This window comes from Rhinopithecus bieti, unplaced genomic scaffold, assembly GCF_001698545.2.
Source record: "Rhinopithecus bieti isolate Rb0 unplaced genomic scaffold, ASM169854v2 scaffold_35077, whole genome shotgun sequence".
Taxonomy (NCBI): Eukaryota; Metazoa; Chordata; class Mammalia; order Primates; family Cercopithecidae; genus Rhinopithecus; species Rhinopithecus bieti.
The window spans coordinates 40,348-68,243 of NW_016814799.1; the positions used below are offsets into that span (position 1 = coordinate 40,348).

Here is a 27,896-nt window from a genome sequence, read left to right on the forward strand (position 1 = left end):
ACAGAATTTATGTTATCTGCAAGATTTTTTGTTTAAAATATAAATTATAGAATAACAGAATTTTTAGAAAGTTAGCACGGTTGTAGATAGAATAACTGTCATTAAGTAACATGTAAATAATGTTAAAAAGATGAATTTTAGTCTTTTAATTGCGTATGTTTAAAATTAGAAACATAGGAGACTTTGAGGGGGAGAATTTCAGAATCACTCCTTTAAGGAAAAATGGGACTCTAAATTTCAGAATTTCCTAGAGTTTTTTTTTTTTTTTTTAATGTTGGTTTATTACCTAAGACGATCTAGCTTAGATATCTTATATAGGTCATAGCCAAAATTCATAGATATTTAGAATCATATTGTATTTAGTTGCATATGTTTTCGTTGTTGGACCCAAATAATTTCATTTATAATACTAGTCCGTATACTTCTCTAAACACCCATGTTTTAAGTTATTATATGTACTTTCTGGGTTTTGTTTGTGCAGTTGGGTTAATGGAACATTTTCCCTTGTAAGTATTTCTAACAAAATTGCCCTGTTGAGGCATCAATGAAGAACAAGATCATGAATTGTTTGGAGTTGCCCTTTATGGTTGTATTGACAAATCTTAAGAGGAAGAACTAATTTGGGTCAGTATTATTCAATTCTTTTTTCTTTGTGTCCACCTTGATATAAAAATAAATTCAAAGTTAATTTATCTGACTGCAATAAATATAGAATTTAATGAGATGGTCCAAAGTTTAAAAAATAAAAACGATAACATAAATAGAATCCTATATGGTAGATTGTATTTCCTTTTATTGGAAAGAGTTGAATGCATCTGAATTTTTTTTTCTTATAGTGTTTTAAACTATTGGGTATATAGGAGGTCACATTTTGCTTTTATTAGAATTAAAATGGTTTGGCAGTGCCAGAAAGACTTTCTAGATAAATGATAGTTGTCCTATTTTAAAAGAGTGAGGAGGAGGCGGAAGATAATATGGATAAGAGAAATTCACTTGCTGCCTCATCAGACTTTTTCTTATAACAGTAAAATAAACCCATGTCACCCATTTAGGCAATTGGCCCTGCCAGCTAATTGCCTAGAAACTTCTATAGGGTGTCCTAAGCTGAGTTTTATTCAAACATCTTCAGTAACAAGGAACTCACTCTTTTAAAAAGCAGACTATTCTAATCATAGACAGTTCTAACATTGCAAAGTAATTCAATCATTCATTCAACAAATATTTATTGTTCCTTCTTTTGAATCAACATCTATCATTCTCTACTTCCTATACATTTAGTTTCAGTCCTGTATTCTGAACTAATTATTCTTAAACATGACTGTCCTTCAGTGGTTTATAGAAACACTGAAGCTCATGGGTGAAATGAACCTTAAAGCTCTTCCATATTGGTTACATTCTTTGGCAGTGATGGCCCAGCTGAAACTGAATACACCCTGTGGTGGTGGTGGTTCTACTCTGTGCTCTCCCTTCAGTTTTCAGCCTATTTAAAATACCTCTCATGTCCCATCTCATCTTCTCCTGCTCCAACCCCATCTTCTTCATCCATTCCTCGTGTGAACAGTTTGTGCCCTCTTACTCTCATGGTTCTCTATACATGTTCCTATGTCCTCCTTAAAGGATAATGTGTAGAAAGCAAACACATTTATCCAGGCACACCTGGATAAATGTGTTTGGGATAAAACCTACCTCTGTATGTGTCTGTTTATGTTAATACAGTCTGGAATTAGATGAGCTTGAAACAACACTGGCAGCCATATCATATATTAATGTATAAATTTATCAACTTAAATTCTAAAATATTTTTTTTTACTGTTATTCTTAGCTCCTCAATTGTGTATTTACATAACTAGTTTATTGGATTCACACACCATTACTTTCTTTTATCCATGTTATTAGTATACCACTCTCATCATTCCATCCTGTTGAGGTCCCCTCTGGATTCTGATTTGCAACCCAACAAACATTATACCTCTTCTTCTCTCCCATTTCCTGGATATTTGAGATATAGATATAGAAATATTCATGTAGAGACAAAATCATTCCCACACCCAAAGTTTGAGAAGACTGATTCATTAATACATATATTGAGGCTGGGCACAGTGGCTCATGCCTGTAATCCCAGCACTTTCGGAGACCGAAGCAGGTGAATCACCTGAGGTCAGGAGTTTCAGACCAGCCTGGCCAACATGGTAAAACCCCATCTCTACTAAAATATAAAATTTGCTGGGCGCGGTGGCACGCATCTGTAATCCCAGGTACTTGGGAGGCTGAGGCAGGAGAATTGCTTGAACCTGGGAGGCAGAGGTTGCAGTGAGCCAAGATTGCACCATTGCACTGCAGCCTGGGAGAAAAGAGCAAAATTCTGTCTCAAAAAAACAAAACAAAAAAATATATATTGAATGGATCAGTCTGGAGGTCCTGAACTGTGTGACTGGTTAAGCATTATTATCTGTGTAGATTGTTCAACCAGTTATAAATCCAGTTATAAATATTTTCATTGATTTTCAGTTCAGATTTCTCAATATAGAATCTAAGGATAATACAGGAAACCTCGGCATACCCCTTGCTGAAATCCAGTTACATATGTGCATCCACCTACTAATAACCCTTTTAAAAGGAAATAAAGTTAGTATTCTGTTACAAATTTTCACCAACAATCCTTTTAATAATATATTCTCATCTTTACTTAGGTCAATACAAATTTTAGCAATCTGTCTATACTTCACAGAGCTACCTTTTCTCTCTTATATTGCTTCTTGCACTTTTCACAGTTCCCGAAAAGTGATGTGAATGGTTGAGTAATTTTTTTGGCAAATGCTCAGTATTTTGAAAACTATTTATTCGGGCTAAAACACATTTATATTTGCAAAGTTTTCATTAGTAATCTCTTCACTTTCCTTGGCATTTAATACACCAGTATTTGTGGCAATGTTTAATTCAAACAACTATATTTTTTTCTGTTTGACAGAGAATTAGAAGCTAAATAGGAACTGGTTGCTACTGCTTTCTTCTATCAACTATTCACATTTTATTCTCAGTTGACTGAAAAAAATAGATCTATTATTTTATTATCCTTCTCTGTCTGCATCTAACAGAATATGCTCTTTTGTTGCCCTTAGAAATTCCTCCCAGTCTTTATGGAGCCTAAGTGCTTCTGACACAGATCATAATGTTCCATGCTACTCTTCTGTGTTAATCCTTGGATTGACTTTCACTTCCTTTTTTATTTCTTTCCTTATTTGTAATTAAGATATTCATAAAGAAGGAAATCCTACAAAGAATAGGAGAGGGGAAGGGAAGTCCACTCTGCAATTTGTGAATTAAGGCCCTTAGTAATTCACAAATTGGATAATTATGCCTTGTACAAAAGTTGACTCGCATTTCCCTTGAAAATCTTTTTTTTTCTTAGTCAAATTTGTTTTGTGCCACTTTTCCGACATTATCTTCCCCAACATTTCGCAAGTCAAAAGCATGGACAATTTCGCGGTTAAAGTTTATGAAGCTTAATCTCAACTCTTTATAATGTTACGAAGCTTCATCCCAGAGCTATAAAATAGTAACTTCTTCTTCCTCTCTTTCATGTTTCTTACTTGCCAAAATCCCATATCACCCAAGGAGAATGATTGACAGTCCCTTATGTGAAAATAAGCAATTCAATTTCATTAATGACATGACAGACATACATCTTGCAATTTTTTAACCACATATGTGAGTCATAAAACTTGTAGCTAATGAGGTGGTAGAACTGGTCACTTATCTGGGTATCCCAGATGCCACCTGGTTTTAAAACGTAAACTTTGTTCCTATGGATACTGAAATCGAAGACCCATTAAAAAAAAAAGATTTATAACATACGTCTGTATTTTGTAAATTGGGCTATTGCTTTTAGATATTTTAAAACATCAGGGAAAATTTTTTCCTTGGTCTGGATTAGTTATGTATTCAAACCGAGAGCATTGTCATTCCCTTTTTTTCTCTTTTATTTAATAGCAAATAATGCATATGTATCATTTAAAATTTACTAAGTTGAAAGACCACGTTACATTTTGAATTAATTCATGTAACCATAAAAGATAAAATCTTTTTTCTATTATATATGGACAATTTTCTTTGATAAATGGAATATTAAGTGCATTTAAATAAAGAAAGAATTGTTCCTATTCAAAATTGCACCTAAGGCATATTTTGAGCCCTCATTTTCAGTAACAAAGACAATCTAATCTTTACTCTTGACATTTTTGTCTGCCTTATTATTATCTAAATTTGGAAGCATAAAAGTACTTGAAATTTGGAAGTATAAAAGACTTTTGAGGTTAAATATGAATATTATCAGTGTAGTTATTTCAAGTAAATTATATGTCCAAATAAATATCACTTTTAAGAATTAAATAAACATGATAGCATGTGATACACTACTTAATATAAAAAATGTACTGCATTTCATTAAATAACATTATCAACCACTAGGAAATTAAAACCAAAAAGTAGAAAGNAAACACTGAAGCTCATGGGTGAAATGAACCTTAAAGCTCTTCCATATTGGTTACATTCTTTGGCAGTGATGGCCCAGCTGAAACTGAATACACCCTGTGGTGGTGGTGGTTCTACTCTGTGCTCTCCCTTCAGTTTTCAGCCTATTTAAAATACCTCTCATGTCCCATCTCATCTTCTCCTGCTCCAACCCCATCTTCTTCATCCATTCCTCGTGTGAACAGTTTGTGCCCTCTTACTCTCATGGTTCTCTATACATGTTCCTATGTCCTCCTTAAAGGATAATGTGTAGAAAGCAAACACATTTATCCAGGCACACCTGGATAAATGTGTTTGGGATAAAACCTACCTCTGTATGTGTCTGTTTATGTTAATACAGTCTGGAATTAGATGAGCTTGAAACAACACTGGCAGCCATATCATATATTAATGTATAAATTTATCAACTTAAATTCTAAAATATTTTTTTTTACTGTTATTCTTAGCTCCTCAATTGTGTATTTACATAACTAGTTTATTGGATTCACACACCATTACTTTCTTTTATCCATGTTATTAGTATACCACTCTCATCATTCCATCCTGTTGAGGTCCCCTCTGGATTCTGATTTGCAACCCAACAAACATTATACCTCTTCTTCTCTCCCATTTCCTGGATATTTGAGATATAGATATAGAAATATTCATGTAGAGACAAAAATCATTCCCACACCCAAAGTTTGAGAAGACTGATTCATTAATACATATATTGAGGCTGGGCACAGTGGCTCATGCCTGTAATCCCAGCACTTTCGGAGACCGAAGCAGGTGAATCACCTGAGGTCAGGAGTTTCAGACCAGCCTGGCCAACATGGTAAAACCCCATCTCTACTAAAAATATAAAAATTTGCTGGGCGCGGTGGCACGCATCTGTAATCCCAGGTACTTGGGAGGCTGAGGCAGGAGAATTGCTTGAACCTGGGAGGCAGAGGTTGCAGTGAGCCAAGATTGCACCATTGCACTGCAGCCTGGGAGAAAAGAGCAAAATTCTGTCTCAAAAAAACAAAACAAAAAAATATATATTGAATGGATCAGTCTGGAGGTCCTGAACTGTGTGACTGGTTAAGCATTATTATCTGTGTAGATTGTTCAACCAGTTATAAATCCAGTTATAAATATTTTCATTGATTTTCAGTTCAGATTTCTCAATATAGAATCTAAGGATAATACAGGAAACCTCGGCATACCCCTTGCTGAAATCCAGTTACATATGTGCATCCACCTACTAATAACCCTTTTAAAAAGGAAATAAAGTTAGTATTCTGTTACAAATTTTCACCAACAATCCTTTTAATAATATATTCTCATCTTTACTTAGGTCAATACAAATTTTAGCAATCTGTCTATACTTCACAGAGCTACCTTTTTCTCTCTTATATTGCTTCTTGCACTTTTCACAGTTCCCGAAAAAGTGATGTGAATGGTTGAGTAATTTTTTTGGCAAATGCTCAGTATTTTGAAAACTATTTATTCGGGCTAAAACACATTTATATTTGCAAAGTTTTCATTAGTAATCTCTTCACTTTCCTTGGCATTTAATACACCAGTATTTGTGGCAATGTTTAATTCAAACAACTATATTTTTTTCTGTTTGACAGAGAATTAGAAGCTAAATAGGAACTGGTTGCTACTGCTTTCTTCTATCAACTATTCACATTTTATTCTCAGTTGACTGAAAAAAATAGATCTATTATTTTATTATCCTTCTCTGTCTGCATCTAACAGAATATGCTCTTTTTGTTGCCCTTAGAAATTCCTCCCAGTCTTTATGGAGCCTAAGTGCTTCTGACACAGATCATAATGTTCCATGCTACTCTTCTGTGTTAATCCTTGGATTGACTTTCACTTCCTTTTTTATTTCTTTCCTTATTTGTAATTAAGATATTCATAAAGAAGGAAATCCTACAAAGAATAGGAGAGGGGAAGGGAAGTCCACTCTGCAATTTGTGAATTAAGGCCCTTAGTAATTCACAAATTGGATAATTATGCCTTGTACAAAAGTTGACTCGCATTTCCCTTGAAAAATCTTTTTTTTTCTTAGTCAAATTTGTTTTGTGCCACTTTTCCGACATTATCTTCCCCAACATTTCGCAAGTCAAAAAGCATGGACAATTTCGCGGTTAAAGTTTATGAAGCTTAATCTCAACTCTTTATAATGTTACGAAGCTTCATCCCAGAGCTATAAAATAGTAACTTCTTCTTCCTCTCTTTCATGTTTCTTACTTGCCAAAATCCCATATCACCCAAGGAGAATGATTGACAGTCCCTTATGTGAAAATAAGCAATTCAATTTCATTAATGACATGACAGACATACATCTTGCAATTTTTTAACCACATATGTGAGTCATAAAACTTGTAGCTAATGAGGTGGTAGAACTGGTCACTTATCTGGGTATCCCAGATGCCACCTGGTTTTTAAAACGTAAACTTTGTTCCTATGGATACTGAAATCGAAGACCCATTAAAAAAAAAAGATTTATAACATACGTCTGTATTTTGTAAATTGGGCTATTGCTTTTAGATATTTTAAAACATCAGGGAAAATTTTTTCCTTGGTCTGGATTAGTTATGTATTCAAACCGAGAGCATTGTCATTCCCTTTTTTTCTCTTTTATTTAATAGCAAATAATGCATATGTATCATTTAAAATTTACTAAGTTGAAAGACCACGTTACATTTTGAATTAATTCATGTAACCATAAAAAGATAAAATCTTTTTTCTATTATATATGGACAATTTTCTTTGATAAATGGAATATTAAGTGCATTTAAATAAAGAAAGAATTGTTCCTATTCAAAATTGCACCTAAGGCATATTTTGAGCCCTCATTTTCAGTAACAAAGACAATCTAATCTTTACTCTTGACATTTTTGTCTGCCTTATTATTATCTAAATTTGGAAGCATAAAAGTACTTGAAATTTGGAAGTATAAAAGACTTTTGAGGTTAAATATGAATATTATCAGTGTAGTTATTTCAAGTAAATTATATGTCCAAATAAATATCACTTTTAAGAATTAAATAAACATGATAGCATGTGATACACTACTTAATATAAAAAATGTACTGCATTTCATTAAATAACATTATCAACCACTAGGAAATTAAAACCAAAAAGTAGAAAGTTTATTTTATGATTTTTCAATATTTATGTCATTCTAAAGTTTAGATTTAATTTCATAGAAGTCAGGAAATTCGGTTTTGACAATCCCAGAGAAACCATAATTCTCATGTAGATTACAACAGCCCCTTTCATTAACAGCAAATCATGGGACTCCTCCCAGATGAATTAATCACTATGGGATGTAGGTACGTCCTTTTCAAAAAGGAATTATACCTTGTTCTGTTCTTATTCCTGCTAGAGATAGTGTATAACAATCATATTTTGACATTTCTATGATTTAAGAATCAGTGCTGTGAATTAAAATGTGTAATTGATACAATAAGAACCAGTAACCGTTTCTTCAAATGCTAATGCAACAAAATAAAGTTCTATCGGTTGGGCTAAGCGTGCTATGAGGCAAAGTCCTACAGTTGTTTTGTTTGTATTTCACCATTCAAAAACACTAAATCAGAGATCTTTAACTGGTGATCTGTGAGACAAATCCTACTATCAAATGTATTTTCATTTGGAATATAAAATGTGTAAACAAAATTTCAATTGTTAGCAAACATTAAAATCTGAAGCATTTATTTTTTTCTTAAAAAAAGACTTTCATTTTTGGTTTCTCATGAAGCAGGTGAAGATGTAGCTGCACTAGGTCTGCTTTTATCTGTGGCAAAAATCAAGGGATTAGTTATTGTTTCCTTTCAGCCCCAGCATCACTCTTCTATTCAGCGAAGTCTCCCCACTTCCTTTTGTCTTCAACCTGCTTCTTTATTTACATTATCTGCCAATTCTTATAGTCATTTCAATTTACTCCATATGTACAAGTGACATCAAATACAAAAATAATTACAGGATGTTCAAACATGTCCTAAATTGCAATAAATATTTTAGCCTCTTTGGGAAACATGCAGAGTTCAGGGATGCTCTCAAGCAACAGACTCTATTTTACTGTTGTATAATTGAGCAGACCCTGAGAAAACACTACAAAATTAGGATTTGAACTAAAGGAGGATGTTGGAGAACAGGACCAGATGAACTAGTAGAGAAAGTTACCTAGAAGAGTACCACTGCAAGTAACGTTACTCTCTGCTCTACTGTTCCAAGCACTCCATTATCTTTCTGAAGAGTTCAGTTATCCCAGAGGGCTGTCAGGCATTTACTGTGGGCTAAACCTTATTTAGGGTGGATGTTGAACTTCAGAGGTATACAAGGAAGTACAGGATGATTTTCCATCCATTATAGCCATCTACTTCTTCCATGAGTAGAAAAGAGGCTACCATTCAGGGTGCATGCCCAAGGAATTTTAGAGTCAACTCAATCTAGTATCAAACAAGGATGTTTAGCAAATACTCATTAAATCGGAGTACTAAATAGAGTATCCAGAGAATGGCAGGACACTTATGCTTTCTCTCCCAGCATGAAACATCCAAAAAAAAGTTGAGGTTTTCTCACAGACTACTGGAGAAATGCCTGTTTTCCCTTTAGTGTCAGATGCCCTGTCAGCTACTGATCTTCTTTCCTGATCCATGCTGTGCCTCCTCTCCCAGATGTAGACTGTTCCCTTTCAGAAAATGGATGAAATATACTCAAGTTGAGATGAGTCCTTGACCTGGCAACCTCAATTGAAGAGCAGCCTAGGTTTTATAGAAATGTAGTTCCAAAATATTATTGTATTGCATGCTATTTTTATACTGCACCATCTTGGAAGAGTTTTTGAGAATTAAAAAACTATAATCTGAGCTCCATAATTCAAAATTTGTATTTCAAAGGCATATTGCATGAAATTCAGATGGGGCTGAATTCAAGCCTGCTTTTGCGCCATTTTGTTTTCACAGGGAGGTTTAAGTAGATTTTATGCAGTGATTGACAATCAAGTTGATGTTCTAAACAGGACTGCTGGAGAATTTTTTTTCATTTCATAAAAAGACAAAATTTTCACAGTTTTTTTTGCTTATTTGCAAAAGAGGTGCTAATTATAAATGTGCTTATTTATTCATTAAGGCAATTAATTAAAAGATGTATACCAGATAATTGATCATACTAGTTCTCATTAATATATAACACTGAAATCATAAAAGTAGATTTATTTTTAATTACTACAAACTGGTATAAATTATAATATGTAATGCAGATTGCCATATATTGAGACAGGGCATTTTTTAGACTTGTCTATAATTAATACATTTTATTGTTCAAACCCACATTCATTTCCTTAAATTCAAAACTTATCACTCTTTCTATAATCGTTGGTTCTGCTAAAGAGCTCTTTGTCATTAATTTTGAACTAGGCTCACAATCCCTTCTTAAAACTCTTGTTAGTCAAACGTGTTTCAGAACTTAGGGTTTTTAGGAATTAGAAAGTTAATTTAGTTCATGCTATGCATATTGTCTGAAACCCTTAGGGGCCTGAGACACCCTGTAATCAAACCATCAAATTCTACAGTGAAACATATGCATATTCACACTTAGAAGGATTATTAATGACCACAAATAGCCTTACATCTGTTCAAGTAAGTTTTTTCCATCACATAAGTTTCCTGAAAACAGGAAAAACTTTAAAACTTAAGAAAAAATATTTTGGCTGGGCACGGTAGCTCACGCCTGTAATCCCAACACTTTAAGAAGCCAAGGTGTGTGGATCACCTGAGATCAGGAGTTTGAGACCAGCCTGGCCAACATTGTGAAATCCCATCTCTACTAAAAATACAAAAATTAGCTGGGCATGGTGGTGGGTGCCTATAGTGCCACCTATTTGGGAGGCTGAGGCAGGAGAATCACTTGAACCTGGGAGGCAGAGTTTGCAGTGAGCTGAGATTGCATCACTGTACTCCAGNTTTGCAGTGAGCTGAGATTGCATCACTGTACTCCAGCCTCTGCAACAGAGTGAGACACGGGGGGGGGGGGGGGGGGGAGACAGGAGAAAAAAAATTGAAAAAAGAAAAAATATTTATTTTCAGGGGCTTTGGATTTTAGAACTGCAGATGAAGGATCATGAACCGTATCTTGGTTTTTAATCTGTTCTTTACTTGTGTCAGAATTGTCTTCCTCGTACTCACATGGCATGGCACCTTGGTTGTATAAAAACCTTCATGGCTTTCCACTACTTCCGTCTTGAAGCTTCTTTTAAGACCTCCCACATCTGTGCCCTATCAATTTTTCCAGGCATTTATCTAAAATGTGTGTGCTTCACCACAGCCAAACTCACCTTACCAGAATTTCCTGAGTGTACCTTCTCCTTTGTTCACTGTGCTACAGACTGGAATACCTTCCTCCAGAGGCCTCCAGTCCACACTTCACTGCAATACCAGGATCCTAATCATCTTCACATGTCTTAATTTCTACCTTTATGGGAGTCTTACTCCAGTCCTCAGACAGAATAAGCTTAAGTACTGCCTGCTGCTCTAACCAGAGCACTAATTTAACACATTTTCCATGTGGATTGACATTCATATGACAATTCCTTCTCCCCCATTACATTTGAACCCCTGCAGCTTCTTTCACTGTACTTGGCGTATAGCATGTATTCCAGAGACCTTTGTCACACGAAGGAATGCATGCTTTAGTTCATCCCTCTTGTTCTCATCAATCTGACCTCCCACAGGAATCCTTACAACCCTTTGCCATTGCCCTTATCTTGACCTTGCCCAAATTGAAGAACAGAGTCTACATCTCCAGGGGGAGTTCCTAAAATAGAACCTAATCTCTATATACCAAGTGTTGATTCAGTATGTCTTTAGAAAAGGAAAATATATTTTCTATTTTTTTCCAGTGTTCATCTAGGCGGAAGTATCAGGAAGGAAAAGTATTGTTGCCCTTTGAGAGTGGCTAGCCACAAGGGTCTCCTAGTGTGTCACGACTCCACCTATGGGGCATGGGAATCTTTCTGCTACTTCTGTGCAGTCCTTCAGGCAGGGGCATCCTTTGCAAGGCTGCTCACACATGTCTGTCTGACATGCCACATGGCCATTTCTTTGTGGTGTTGCTGTCCTGGAAGTGCTGCTGGGAAGCAGAGCTTAGGTCCCTCTCTGCTCTCAGAGACTACAGATCTCTTTCCTCCCTTCTAGTTTGGGGGAGTGTCTTTCTAGGTATTTTTCATTTCTAGAAAGGTTGGTAGACAAGTTACGTCTTGCACTCTGCCTCCTTATGCCTCCTCTGAGGCCCTAAGCAAAGGGTCATCTAAGAGCTTGATGCAGGAGTGGGGAGGAAATGAAAAAATACAAGAGAAAAAGAGCATGGATAAATGTTAGCAAAAGAGATCCCAGCCACATGTGAAGTTGCTTGTTTTGTGTCTACCTGCCTTCATACATTCTAAGCTCCATAAGGCCTGGTATAAGGTCTATCTTGTTTACAGCTCTAATCCCAATGTCCAAATATTGCCTTGGTCATTGTGCGATTGTGTTAAATTCTTATTGAATAAATGAATAAGTGAAAATGAAATTCAGAGACTATGAAAAATTTATGGAAGATATGGGGATGGACACGGTGACTCATGCCTGTAATCCCAACACTTTGAGAGGCCAAGGTGGGTGGATCACGAGGTGAAGAGATTGAGACCATCCTAGTCAACATGGTGAAACCCTTCTCTACTAAAAATGCAAAAAAAATTAGCTGGGCATGTGGTGCTGCATGCCTGTAGTCCCAGCTACTTGAGAGGCTGAGGCAGGAGAATCGCTTGGACCCAGGAGGCGGAGGTTTCAGTGAGCCGAGATTGTGCCACTGCACTCCAGCCTGGGCAACAGAGTGAGACTCAGTCTCAAAAAAAAAAAAAAGAAAAGAAAATTTATGGAAAATATGCTGGTTAAGATGGTTGACACTGGAGCAGGTGGCCAGGGGGTGACTCTTGGCTCTGCCATTTACAGTTGGATGGGCAAGACCCCTCACCTCTTCGTGTCTCAAATTCCTCATCTGTCAAGTAGTTGGTGTGAGGATTAAAAGAGTTAATATTTATAAAATTCTTAGAAGAATACCTCATGCAAAGAAAGTATCATATAAGCCTTAACCACTATTAATACCATCATCACCATTATCATTATTTATTATTTTAATTATTATTAAGAAACCCTAAGACCGGACTGCTCTCTTGATGTTTATTTGTAGAGAATAGCTCTGATCCATTTCTAGCAGAGTGTATATAAATAAAATCAATACAGTTTTATTTTTGTTCATCTTCCCAGACTTCAAGGCTGCTTTATTTTTCTTCCCTACATCCTGTGTCTATACTTCTCTGGTTCACTCAGACCAGGAAAATCCTTCTTCCGGAATTCTACCTCTTTTCATGGGGTCTCATCTTCTCTTGGCCTTTCTTAGCTGTATGTCATTAGGGAGCACTTTACAACAAGCCCTGGAATCCCCTAATAGATCATATACAACAAGTAGAGCCTTCGGCACTATATGAGTATTCCAGGCACTTTTCTTAATATTTGCACTTGCCAGTGTTGAAGTTTATCTGCTGTCTTCTTATTCATAGATCTTTTGCAGGCTGTCTTCTCTTACTTAGCATTTTAGTAGCTACAGTATTTAATGACATTTGTCAATACAGAGATTGCATTTTTTCTTTCTCTTCCAAATGACTTGTAAAATTACACTTATCATTGACATATAAAAAGATAATTCCTGGACTGACTAGGGTTAATATTTATGATAAAACATAGTAAAATGGAATTTAGAGTGTCTATAAAAAAATAGTAACTTTTTGAACCAGTTGAAAATATTATATTCAAATAACTTGTAAAATTTACACTTACCATTTATAGACATAAAGAGATAATTCCTGGAGTGACTAGGGTTAAAATTTACAAGAAAATGTAGTAGAATAGAATTTAGAGTATCAATAAAATAGAAAAATAGTAGTTTTTTGAGCCAGTTGAAAATATTATATTCAACTACAGAAGGCTAATTCTTCCCATAATTAATACTACCATGAGGCAATCTTTTACCATCAGTTATAACTTCTGATTTCCACAGGCTCCAATTCTCATATTGCATGATTGTTCAAAAATTCCTTTAGCTGTTTAGCTTTATATAGATGATTTTTCTATTCAGACAGATAAATTATACCATCTACTGCAATATGGAATGATCTAGTTGCAAATTTCCTTCTCTTAAATTCTTTTCTTTCTTAATTTAGCCTTCTAACAGTTTCTGCTAAACTGAAGCAATTCTTTTACCTAAATATTTTTGTATCCTATTATAGTGTTTCCCCATCTGGTCTCTCTTAGATAGAAATTATTTTATCAGCTTTGAGGAGTATTTATCTCTATTTATGCTGCACACATGCCCACTGTAATGGTCGTGTTGTAATGCATGATGTATTTTGGGCAAACAGAATCATGATAGTATTTACATTATGGAGAAACTTGGAGATTTCATTTCTCAGCATAATGCATATTTTTTCTTTCAATATGACTTGCTATTGGGGCCCTTTGACTCTTTATAAGTAAAATAATTATCTTTTCATCCATAGCCCTACAACCTCAGGTACACTCCCTTGTGCTGATCAATGATCAGCCATTGTCAGTGACACTGGCCATTGTTAACCTGTTCTTATTATGAGTCATTTATGTGATTTAGGCAGCATTATTGATGATGCAATAAACAGCAAAGTAAAGTATGTGAATCTATCATTTTGAGTCATTTGCCTGACTAGAACTTTTGTAAGGAGAATTACCATTCCTCCTGCTTCTATAGCCACTCCTTTTCATCTTCTTTGTGGTTGCCTCTTTCTCTGCTCATCTCTTAAACCTGTCTTTTGAAGGGTTCTTTCCTAGGTCTGCCCTCTCTACAACCTCCCGAAGTGACTTCGCATATCCCTGTGGCTCATAATTCTCACCTTTCTTTCTTTTTTATTTATTTAATTTTTTTTTTTTTTTTTTTTTTTTTTTTTTTTTTTTTTTTTGAGATGGAGTTTTGCTGTTGTTGCCCAGGTTGGGGTGCAAAGGCGCAATCTCGGCTCACTGCAACCTCTGCCTCCCAGGTTCAAATGATGCTCCTGCCTCAGCCTCCCAAGTACCTGCCCAAGATTACAGACACCTGCCACCATGCCAAGCTAATTTTTGTATTTTTTTTGAGACGGAGTCTCGCTGTGTCGCCCGGGCTGGAGTGCAGTGGCTGCCGGATCTCAGCTCACTTGCAAGCTCCGCCTCCCGGGTTCAAGTGATTCTCCTGCCTTCAGCCTCCGGGAGTAGCTGGGACTACAGTGCGCCTGCCACCCTCGCCCAGCTAGTTTTTTGGTATTTTTTAGTAGGGAGACGGGGTTTCACGCGTGTTAGCCGGGATGGTCTCGATCTCCTGACCTCGTGATCCGGCCCGTTCTTCAAAGTGCTGGGATTACAGGCTTGAGCCACCGCGCCCGGCCAATTTTTGTATTTTTAGTAGAGACAGGGTTTCACCATGTTGGCCAGGCTGGTATCGAACTCCTCATGATCTGCCTGCCTCAGCCTCCCAAAGTGCTGGGATTATAGGCATGAGCCACCGTGCCCAGTCATTTCTCACCTTTCTTCTGTTTTATATGCATGTCCAACTGCTACCCCTTGGCTGTCCATAGACATCTCAAATTCAGCGAATCTATAGCTGAATTCATCATTCATAACTACCTGCGTACCCCAGAAAGCCTTTTCCTTGTGTTCCCTCTACTATCCTTCCATTGTCCAAGCTAGAGACCTAGGACCATTCTCTGCTCCTCATTTACCCTTATATTCTCAACCAAGTTACAAGTCCTACAAATTCAACTTCCTTAATAACAATTGAAACAATTGATTTGTCCTTCCTCTAGTTCTAAGACACAATCTCACAGCTAGACTATTGTAATACCTTCCTAAATGATCTATCTTCAGTTTTACTCTTCCTATACCAACCTCCAGCCTCTGCTTCACCTGACTTGGGAGGTCTTCCATGGCTCCTGAAACATGTGTCTAGTGCACATTTTATTTTCTTTGCAGCCCCCCCCCCCCACTTCTCCACCATAATACTTATCACTCTGTATGATAACTGCCAGCTTATTTCTATTTCTCCACTAGATGGTAAACCCTGTGAGCATGGGATCTTGCTCAGCATTCAATCCCCAGAGTGTGGCATAGTGAATGTTGCACAGAAGGTGCTCAACAAACGCTTTCTAAATATTGTTGAATGTTAATCAATTTTTAAGCTTTCTAATATTTAAACTGTAAAGCAGGTAGAAGAAAATTATAAACACATAAATTGCATAATGACAAAGTTTAGAATCAGAAGACCTGGATTGAATTTCTGGCTCTGTCATTGCCTTACTGAATACTTTTGAGAAAGCACAAAATTTTCTCACTATTTGTAATCTTATAATACTCATTATTACTGAGTACACAGTAAAAATGACAGTAACACCTTGAATGTATGGGCTCTAAGTAGTTAGAAGCATTTCTTATGAATTATTTGTTTGTTCAATATCCCTTTGGGGTAGGCTTGCATTGTTTCTTCTAGTTGGTAATGAAGGGGGAGATATAGCCTTTCCTGTCACGATGTCAAAATACTGATTGTGAGATGGTTGCCTACTTCATAGAATGTCGTGAAGATTCATGAAGCTGTCTGAGGCTTTATGCTCTCAGGAGGGAAAAAAATGAGTTATATATGATAATTTTACAGCTCTATTCATCTGATTTCTTAATAATTCAAAGTATTTGGGGGTGAAAATGTGTACAAATTATTTCAGGCCAGGTGCAGTGGCTCATGCCTGTAATCCCAGCACTATGGGAGGCTGAGGTGGGCGGATCACTTGAGGTCAGGAGTTTGAGGCCAGCCTGGCCAACATGGTGAAACCCCATCTCTACTAAAAATACAGAAAAATAGCTGGGCATGGTGGCTCATGCCTGTAGTCCCAGCTACTGAGGGGGCTGAGGCAGGAGAATTGCTTGAACTCAGGATGCGGAGGTTGCAGTGAGCTGAGATCACGCCACTGTGCTCAAGTCTGGGCGACAGAGCCAGACTCCATCTCAAAAAACAACAACAATAACAAAAATTATTTCAATATTCAGCGTATTCCTGGATTTTTTCTCCATATTTTTCTGGAGACATTTGTTTTTCCACATGCACTCAAACCATCTGTGTACCAGGCAAACTTTCTGAGATACAAAACCAAGTAAAGTATGTCCATTTTATTTGTTTAGAAAGGATATGACTAATGATACTGTGGGAAAAAGTGGTATAGTTAATAAAAATTGTATCCTCTGTATGAGCGGCTAGAGAAGCCTAGTAGGTGTGGCCACACAAAGCCATGAGGTATCAACACCTGTACTGAGGATAGGTGTCAACACCTGTGCTTTAGAAACCAACCCTCCAAAGAACTCACACAAGAAGTAGAGTCAGTGTCTACCTAGGATCTGGAGGCAGCCCCTGTGAAATGGGATTTTTTTTACCACCATCAAATGGTGAAAATTTTTAAAACATGTTCAATTTTGAATGCTATAACCCTATAATATATCAATGTTTGCTTTACATAATAATGTTTAAATGTATTTGCCATTAATTGAATAGACTTTTTAGGAGGATGGACCATATTTGTTATTGCTTTGAAACACTCTCTAGGACACCAGCATATACTCTCAGGGTTACTTTTACCCCAGTTTGAAAAGCACAGGGTCCTAGGACATTGCAGCCCAAATCATGGGATTTCTGTTAGCATGTAAGAGAATCCGTCCCCATGTCCCCTTTTTACTTTGCTACACGTAAACTCCTGAAAAATTATTTTGCCTAGCATGCAAATGAAATCTTTAAAATGTAGCTCTAAACACATAATAGGTAGCATTTTCACAGTCAAGATGATTAAGGAATATAAATCAGCTTCCTCAAATAGAGATTATTCTGTTTGAGGAAAAAGATCTTTCTGAGGTGAGAATTAACTATCCACTTCTCTCTTTAGATCTCATTAAAATTGGAACCCAAACTAAGGAATTATACAACTTAAGGCTTTTTGAGTGTGTGTGAGTATTTTGAAAATATGATCAAATAGAAAGCTGGTCATGCTCAGACATGAGTATAAGAAGTGACTTATTTATACATTCAAATTTCAAAATATTTGTAAGGCCTACCATGTGTGCTGCTAAAAGGTTTTTAATTTAAAATTATTTTGTTAGATAATTCTGTTTCAAGTGACGTTATGATTTATCGCCACTAATCAAGATTCTGATCCCTCATAGACTTCTTGTTTGTATCTGTTTTTGTTCTTTGTTACATAAATATGAGCTTTATATATAAAATTCTGACTGTGTAATATAGGGCTAATGAGTCACAGATGGAAAGATGCTGGCACATTACCATCTAATAACATTTTAAACTCATATTCCGTAGTAAAACAAAAGCAAATTGTATACATCTGTTTTCCAACTTGTAGCATTTCTGAATTTATGCAGAATCTATATTTAAAGGACTTGTATTTAGAGAGAAGAAAAAGAGGACATAGGTCACCTCAAAACTAGGGAGCCACTTAATAGCCTTATCAGAACGGACTTGGCAGAAGATAAGATTTTCTCTGTTTTGCTTCCTGAGAAGTTGTAGTCCTGAAGACTGAGAATCAAAGGCATTAGAGCTGAAGAAGTGTCTTCAGACTACAAACTAATGTTTCTGCCTTTCTTAAAATGAAAAACATTTCTCTGATGTGAGGGATATGGGGGGTGAAATCTTCACAAAACTAATAAAACTAAAAATGTAGAAATTTCCTGGGCTTTCCTAAAAATATCTGCAAGATAAATTTGGGTGGAAAGAGAGAGAGCCCAGGCCATGTATTGCTGTGGTTGTTGTTTATTTTATTTGTATGGTAAACATGTTGTGTGTGTGTGTGTGTGTGTGTGTGTGTGTGTGTGTGTGTGTGTGTGTGTTTTGGAAAAAAAGGAATAAAAGGCTTTAGTTTCACATGTTCTTAGAAAAGAAATAGAACAAAGGCAAAATTTCTCTCTCAGACTTAACCAATTGATAATGCCTGTGAGGAGGAGTTAGTACAAGTTATTGAAGAACGAGTCTCTAATACATCTCTCCGTGTTCTCAAGGAATTCAAAACCGCTTTTCTGCATTAAGGGGTTGTGTGAACTGTCAAGTTCTTTCAGAAAAGTTATGTGACAAGTGATTACTGCAGAGTGTGACCATAAATCCCCCTGACATGAAATACACATGTTATAAGAGACAGATTTTCATCCACCACCTTTGCATGAATTCCTGAAACAGGAGAGTTCTGAGATTCATCATATGATTGGAGAGAGAAATTTTGATATGTGGGTGGCAAGACTGTATTTTGTGAGGTGTACTGTGTTTATTCTGGGGAATAAGTATGATCTGATGGCAAAATTTTGTTCCCTGTTGTTGTCCAAAAAAGAATTAATACACGTATTGTATATCCTGAGTTGTAAACAGAATGTCAATGGAGGGAAATTACAGTGTGGTTTTCATAACAGTGTCTATAGTTATCTCCATTTTGTACTAACATTTTGTAATTAAGAGATTGTAATTTTGTAAGATTCCAGAAATGCTCCATGTAGCAAACTCTTTACACCATGTAGACACAGATCCCATTGTACCTGCCCCAGGCTCAATGACTATGAGCTCTTAGTTTCCCCATTCCATGCTTTAGGAAATTATTGGTTTGACTAGGCATGATGGTTTATGCCTGTAATCCCAGCACTTTGGGAGGCCGAGGCGGTCAGATCACTTGAGGTCAGGAGTTTGAGACCAGCCTGGCCAACATGGTGAAATCCAGTCTCTACTACAACTACAAAAATTATCTGGGCGTGGTGGCACATGCCTGTAATCCCAACTACTGGACAGGCTGAGACAGAGAATCACTTGAACCCTGGGACAGAGGTTTCAGTGAGCTGAGATGTGCCAGTGCACTCCAGCCTAGGTGACAGAGCAAGACTCTGTCTCAAAAAAAGGAAAAAAAAAAAAAAGTCTGGACATGGTGGCTCATGCCTGTAATCCTAGCACTTTGGGAGGCCGAGGTGGGTGGACCACTTGAGGTCAGGAGTTGGAGACCAGCCTGGCCAACATGGTGAAACCCTGTCTCTACTAAAAATACAAAACTTAGCTGGGCATCGTGGCACACGCCTGTGATCCCAGCACTAGGGAGGCTGAGGCAGGAGAATTGCTTGAACTCGGGAGGTGGAGGTTGCAGTGAGCCTAGATCAGGCCACTGCACTCCAGCCTGAGCAACAGGTGAGACTTCATCTCAAAAAAAAAAAAAGGTTTATTTTGGGGCCTCATGTGTCTAATTTTGTTTATGGTGTGTCAGACGAGACAAGACTTAAAGCCAGGGAAGGGAGGCACTAGGTATGTGTTTGTTTTGTTTGTCCCCCAGTGAAATGTCTGTGTGACATTTTATGTCGTGTTGTTTTGGTGCTGTGCTATGTCCATAGGGCCTGCCAGGCTTCCCCACAGTTGCTGCCCTGCACAGTAATCAGATCCTCACCGTCAAGGTTTGTGGTTGTTACTCATGCCTGTGTAGTCAGAAATGCAATCAGCATAAGCGTGAGCAGGAACCATTCAATTGGCTTACCGAGCCCGTTGGCTTCCTCTCATCATATATGTCAAGTTATTGGGCACTTGAGACCCCACTTGCATCATTGAGGTCAAATGTCTATTAAGAGGGTGTACCCTGAGCATACTTGAGAGGAGGATATTGACGTCAAACAGGTACTGTGAAGAGAGGTGGGCATAGCAATCTAGAACCATGGCATGCCTTGATGGCTTAATTTGTATGCATTCTAATGCTCTGTAATATTTTTCCAGTCAATTAAATAATCCTAAGTACTCTCTCTGGACTTCGGGTGTCAATAAAATGGCAGTCGAGTTCACGTCACATTATGCTGGTTGACAAGTCTGATGGAAATGGAACTGGCATTTTGTCTCTAGACTTTCTGCTCAGAGTGAAGAATGCAGGGGTGCACCTGCTTACCTGCTTCTGGGAATAAACTACATTAAAAAGATCCAACGTCCACAGTGAAATGATGAAGCACAAAAAATGTTCATTACTACTGAAGATCTGGTCTCGGCATCGCATTTCAGGGTGATATTTCTTTCAAGAAGAGTCAGTGGGTCTAACGTTAGACATAAGTGCCAGTTCTATTTTGTTTATAATCATTATAAGTCTAATGTGTATATCTTTATTTCTTTCTTGGGGCCTTCTGATGTCTATTCTTCAACTCTCTCATCTCTGAACTTCAACCTTTGACCTCACCTGACTGATCAGATGGTGTTTCCTAAAATCAATCATGGGTTTCTCTCTGCTGATCAGCAGCTCATTAAACGCCGCCTGATTAAGGTAGTGCTTATTCTTGCTGAAGTCTGATTTCTTCTTTACATCGGTTGTTGCTCTGTATACCTATTGCTTTACCGTTTATCTCTTATGGGTGGGGTGTGGGCGGTGGGTGGGTATTTATTTGGAAATATCCTCAAACAAAATTACGTTTAGTCAGCTGCATTTGTTTGAAATGTTAGATACAAGTACCAAAAAAGATACTAAAAGCCTATCTAATTTTGTCTTAATTAAAAAATTTTAAATTGTAGCTACTAACAGATCCAGTTTCTAAGCTCTCTAGCTTTGGTAATTTATAAATTATTATGCAATATGATGGGAGCCTCATATGCTTAATTTTATAGGGTATGAAAAAGTAAACACATTTGTCTAACTATAAAGGCAGCCATTTTATTAAATGAGGTGAATGTAACTGATGCAGTGTTACGGATAAAGTAATTCACACGTTTTATACCAGCTCTGACTATAGTGGTAACATATACACTATTTCAAAGAATGGAAGTGCTGGTTCCTGAGCTGCTTTGATTTTAATAGCATCTACTCAGTCACCCAGCATGAATATTTATTTGCTCCCTGCTGGGAGGCAAATTGCCTACAGGCCTTATATTTGTGGTTGTTCTGGTTCTTTTCATAGTGTAAATGTGGATCAGATAATGCAAATTTAAGGTGCTGAAAAGAAGACCTGAGTCTTTCTCTTTCATGGTTATTGCTGGTCTGTTCCTTTCTCCATCACAGGGTGACCAAGGACAGGCAGGGCCTCCAGGACCCCCCGGCCCTCCAGGCCCAAGAGGGCCACCTGGGGACACAGGGAAAGATGGCCCCCGTGGAATGCCAGGAGTACCCGTGAGTCGCTTTTTGGATCACTTATTCTCACACGTTTTGTTTCGTGTTAAAGGCTGAGAACTAGGGTGGAGCAGGGTGGTGAGGGGCATCAGGTCAGGGGGTCAAGTGAGTGGAGTGGGTTGAGGGAAATAGGATGATGAGTGGAGTAGGTTGAGGGAAGTGAGATGATGGGAAAGTCCCCAAGCAGTGTAGGGCGCTCCCAGCTGCATTCCTCTTTACCACTTAATCCACTGGGGATCCAAGCAAACCACAAGAGACACCTGGAGGCAGCCACTAAACTGTTTTTGAGGTAAGCCTCAAGAAGTCTGTGATCGGAGTTGCCCAATCCCAGGTGCAACCTGACTGCCATTGTGTGCACCGGGGCCTTTGGTTTAAATGGGAGATTAGTCTGAAAAACTAAGTAGGAGGCTAATAACATTTTCCAAAGGTTCAATAGCAGACCAATAAAGTCCTATACTCTTTATGGAAAGTAGAAGTAAAATGTTCTAATATTTATTCCCTTATAAATAACTTGAACCCCCAAAATTGCTAATAACCATAAAATGAATGGTTAAAACATCAGTGGGTATGGTTTAAATATCATTTGTCTTTTGTATGTAAGGCTTATTCATAGAAATAATTTAAAAGTAATCTCAATACTTGGCTACAAAGATTGGTCAAGTGTCAATGATATAGTAGTAAAACACAGAAGATAAATGGTTTGGCTTCAGAGGCAACCCAGCAATTAAAAGAAATATATGGAAAAGGTCAAAAATTTTAGATTTATTTTATGACTTTAGGTCTAGAAATTAAGGTTTATTACTGGATTAAATTATTATCAAGTGTATTTATTTAACAAATTATTTTCATAGTATTTTGTGGTACATAATAATAATGAAAATATTTATCCACAAAGCAGAAAATTTTGAAAATAAAACCAAAAAATAAATATTTACAATACTTATTAATGTTTTGGTATATTTTCTTTCATTTTTATATGCATATATTTATGCATTTTTAGAAATAATGACTCTTTATAAGAATATAGCATACTTTAAAACTTCTGAGACAGCCTCGTAAGCCCGTGTCCTTTTCTGAAAGCTGCTGTGAATTTGTTGATATAAAATACGTAACTGTTTTTCAACAGATGATTTGCCAGTTGTTAGGACTGCTTTCACTCAACCTCGAAAGACAGTGGTTGAATTCTATAGCTGCCTTCTAATGCCTTGCTTTTTCTCATGATGATATTCCAAAAGGCAGAGAGATCCACAGCTTTAGAGATATTTAAAGCTCTCCCATTGATTGCTGGTTGCCAACAGAAATACAATGGGTGTCTCTTCAAAAAGTAGTTAAAACCATTTTGATGGTACATTAGTCAGATCATTGAGCATTATATACTATACTCAAATTCAAGATATAAATTACTTTTAAAAAATAAAATTAAAGGTGTGACAAACCACATAATCCAAAATTATATCATTCTTTAAACAAATATAGTTTATTCGTGTAAGTAAGAAATGGAGCTTTCTACACATAGGACAAATTAACTTGTTTTAAAATTTTCAAAAATATAACTTGAACTATATATGGTCTCAGAGTTTGTTTATGTATACTATGATGACTGCTAGAGAAAGATTTTTTTTTTTTTTTTTTTTTTTTTTTTTGATATGGAGTCTCGCTCTGTCATCCAGGTTGGAGTGCAGTGCCGTGATCTGCGCTCACTGCAACCTCTGCCTCCCGGGTTCAAGTGATTCTCCTGCCTCAGCCTCCTGAGTAGCTGGGACTACAGGTGCCTGCCACCACGCCTGGCTAATTTTTTTGTATTTTTAGTAGAGACGGGGTTTCACCATGTTAGCCAGGATGATCTCGATTTCCTGACCACAGGTGATCCACCCACCTCGGCCTCCCAAAGTAAAAAAAGATTTTTTTGTGTGCAGTGAGGTCTTTGCTGTGTTGCCCAAGCTGTAGTGCAATGGCTATTCACAGATGCCATCATAGCACACTATAGCCTCAAAGACCTGAACTCAAGAAGTCCTCCTGCCTTAGCCTCCCAAATAGTTGAGATTACAGGCATGTGTCATCATACCTTGCTAGAAAAAGACTATAAAACTAAACTGTGAAATACTTATTTTGAAAGACCAGCAATATCTATATTTATTGGCATTTTAAGACAAAAAATATTTTTAGCCAATGACTGTCATTATGACAATAAAATATGATAATTCTATATCAATCTGAATATAAGAAAATGATAATGTCATGATATAGTGTAATTTTCTGTATCAAATTTAATAAAACATGTTACTTCAGCCATCATTAATCCAGGAATACCAAAGTTTAACATCAGTCTCTGCTCGTTTTATTAAACACCTGTACTAAGAGCAATTTTCTCTCTGTCCTATGTATGAAAGTTCTGAGTTCTCATAAAGACACCATGTCATTATCTTTATGTCATCCTAAAGAAGACATGATAATCTAGACTAATTTTATTAAACCCTAAATTTGTAAAGTTTATCTGTAGAAGGGAAATTAGCTCTCTTTTAATGTGCTACGTTCCTCTATTTAACCTGAAGAAATATACTTGACATTTACATGCCCCAGTCAAAGAAAAAAAATGATTGAAGGGTTTTTTAAAAATACTTACAGCATTACTAAAATTATCACTATTCTTTTTTAAGGGTGAACCAGGAAAACCAGGAGAACAAGGCTTGATGGCAAGTATCTCAATTTATCTTTTTCTATACTAAGCCAGGTTGTTTAAAACTATGGTCAAGATTATGTGTGACAAATGTATCTGTCATATGACAGACTATAATTAAAAAGTGAAAGTTAGTAAAAGTTAAAAGTAATATGGCCTATCTACTACATGCTAAGGGTCATAAGACTACGTATCTACATTGCTGATGCAGGAGAAAAAGAAAGAGATTCCAGGTGTGGGGAGTGACAGAGATGCTGCAGGCCAAAGGAGAGAATTAATTAAGTGACTCTGCTGTAAGAGAGATTAAATTTAGGGGCATGCCTATTAGCTTAAATAGAAATGGAAATCCCATTTTCAAAGGGATCAGGTCTGACTAAATGAATTCGCACAGGAAACTTTGCACAGTGATTCAGAGTTTTTCTACCGTTGAACATCTCTATCCAGAGAAAAACCTCTGTGCCTTTTGGTTCTCTGTCATTTAAAAACAAACAAACAAACAAACAAAAAAGGTCCTGAAATGATTCTACATGGACTTACTCATAGACACACAGGTCCCAGTTCCCCATGATTTGTTTATCTTTTGCTGGTAGAAAAGATGTTTGGTTAGGTTGGTGACTCGGGAAGAGTAGAATTCCTTCAACCTACCTCTTCCTGTCCCCTCCTCTCTGTCTCCTGAACTGCCGCTCTAATCTGTTACGATGTGAACACTGTTGGGAAGCACAGGGTAATTCTCTAATAACCCGAATGCCAGAAGAGGGCTCACACTCATCCTGGATACTGAAGGAGTGGGCCCAGAGATTGCTGGGTTGCTGACAGGTGACCACAATCAGCTTGACACTGTCCATCCTGCATAATGTTAGGCTGGGCACGGGGGTTCATACCTGGAAACTCAGCACTTTGGGAGGCCAGGGAGGGGAGGATCACTTGAGCCCAGGAGATTGAGACCAGCCTGGGTAACACAGTGAGACCCTGTTTCTACATATATATATATTTAAAAAACAGGTAGATCCTAGTGAAACTAACGCATAGAGTCAGGAATCAACAAGGCTTCTTTGGACTTGAGATGCATTCAGCAGCTCTCCTGGGAAGTCAGCTGTAGGTACAGCTGCCTTTGCAGGATCCCTGGTGAAATGAAAGCATCCTGGGTCCAGATCTCATCCACTGCCTGGAAATTCTCTGTTCCTGACCTGTAATATCAAGATACAATTTTATTTTATATTTATTTTTTTTGAGATGGAGTCTTGCTCTGTTGCCCAGACTAGGTGCAGTGGCATGATCTTGGCTCACTGCAACCTCTGCGTCCCGGGTTCAAGTGATTCTCCTGCCTCAGCTTCCTGAGCAGCTGGGACTACAGGCATGTGCATGCCTGGCTAATTTTTGTATTTTTAGTAGAGATGGGGTTTCACCATGTTGGCCAGGATGGTCCTGATCTCCTGACCTTGTGATCCACCTACCTCGGACTCCCAAAGTGCTGGGATTACAGGCGTGAGCCACCGTGCCCGATACAGATAATCTTTGGTGCTATAATGGTTTTTGTTTGAAAAAGAAAAAAGTGGAAGGAATGAAAAAGAGTCTATATGTAAAATTTAAAACCTTTGTCATCAGTGGTAACTGCATACAAGTGCAGCATTAGCTCTCAGTGGTATGGAGTTACAGAGTATGAGGAATTCTGGGAGAACTACAATATACATTTTGAAATTAATTTAAGCAACTGAAGGCACATGTAATTTTTGTCCTGGAAAATGGTGAAAACACATTCTTCCTATATATTCTTATATCAAAAGCTATGTGGGCTTCTCAGGAGCCTTTGTTTGTCTCCAGGTGTGCACAGACTACTCAGATTTTTATCGCTGGCATTGGCTTTTTTCCCTGATACCTAACACAGCATCCTAATATACAATGTTCTGAAATAAAATGGATATATTTTTTTAAATTATCATCTTCCACTCAAGGAATTCTCTCTTACATATTACCTATGCTCTCCAGGATATACTGTGTGAATAACAATATAATCTCATTTGCTTACCATTCCCAGTTTGACATAGTTAAATACAAATGTTTGACCTGATCTTAAATCACTTGCATTATTATCTTAGCATGCTCCAGTTCCCATTTCATATCAAAACTTTCTCAGGTGAAACAGTACTGGGCTTTTTTTTCTACAAACTTTTCTTGACTCTTTAAACTCTTATAATTTAGTGCATGTTCTTATTTTTTAAATGCATTTAAGAAACCTACTGGAAATGACAAATGTTTCAAGGATATGTCGATTAAGTGATCTAAATGGCATTTAAAATTACTGTTTTAAAGATGTAAGATTCCTTTCAAAGAGAAAACTTCTTTAATGTATATAAAGAAAAGTGACAAATTATAGTGTATATCCCAGTGAATTTTCACCAAGTGAACAAACTATGTGCAAACCAGATCAAGAATGAGGACATTGTCTTAAACCCTTCTTTACCCCCAGTTGCCACCCCAGAGGTAACCTCCACCCTGACTTCTGTCACTATACATTAGTTTTGCCTACATTTGAATTTTATAGTAATCGAATCCTACAGTATGTACACTTTTGTGTCTGGCTTCTTTCATTCAACATTGTATTTGTGAGATCATCTACCTCTGTTTTAATGGCTTTCACAGCTTGTTTAAAAAAATAGGAGGAAGAACCATATTTTCTTGACTACTCCATTAAAACTACATCATTCTGATAGCAGTAAATGAATGAATGTCCGTCTGACCTTGGGCAAGTCACTTAACCTCTCAATTTCTCATCTGTGAAGAAAGGATAATAATACCCTCTCTGACCACCTTAAAAGGTTGCCAAAGACAATGCAATAAATTAGGGGAAAGCACTTTAAAACATATAATGAAGAACTATATGAGTATGTTATTATTATTATCACTCAATTGTTCTCTCTAGAGTAAATTACAGGTGAATGTGGATTTATATAACAGATGTATTCCTGTAAAGTTTTGTATAAATTAGATTTTCTTAAATCAACATATTTTGAATGTGCCAGGGAATTTTGCTGTTTAAAGAAATTCTATTCAGAATCTTTCTGCAAATCTGTGTAATCCTCTAATTCTTCTCCTCAGCAAACTGAATTTCTACTTTTATGTTTGTTTAACATGAAATATTTCTCCAATCTAAAATCTATCTTTTAAAAGAAATCATGATTTGTTAACTTGAACAGCACCTGTATATTTTAACTCATACCAAAAAGAGAAGAGGATACTAGAAATATAACTGCAGTTTCCATGAGGAGGAAATTTTTCTTTTTTCTCTCTCTCTTTTATTATTATTTTATTATACTTTAAGTTCTAGGGTACATGTGCACAATGTGCAGCTTTGATCCATAGGTACACATGTGCCTGTTGTTTTGCTGCACCCATCAACTCATCATTTACATTAGGTATTTCTCATAATGTTATCCCTCCCCCAAACCCCCACCCCCTGACAGGCCCCGG

General features: G+C 37.0%; 1 protein-coding gene across 1 annotated transcript in view; it reads left to right on the plus strand.

The window, feature by feature from the left end:
• The window catches only part of COL25A1 (collagen type XXV alpha 1 chain), a 200,755-nt gene that overhangs the window by 38,993 nt on the left and 133,866 nt on the right, over nucleotides 1-27,896 (plus strand). The window contains exons 4-6 of the mRNA XM_017852381.1: nucleotides 20,843-20,914; nucleotides 21,644-21,751; nucleotides 24,409-24,444. Coding sequence (XP_017707870.1) covers nucleotides 20,843-20,914; nucleotides 21,644-21,751; nucleotides 24,409-24,444 — 216 coding nt within the window. The remainder of the gene's footprint in view (nucleotides 1-20,842; nucleotides 20,915-21,643; nucleotides 21,752-24,408; nucleotides 24,445-27,896) is intronic.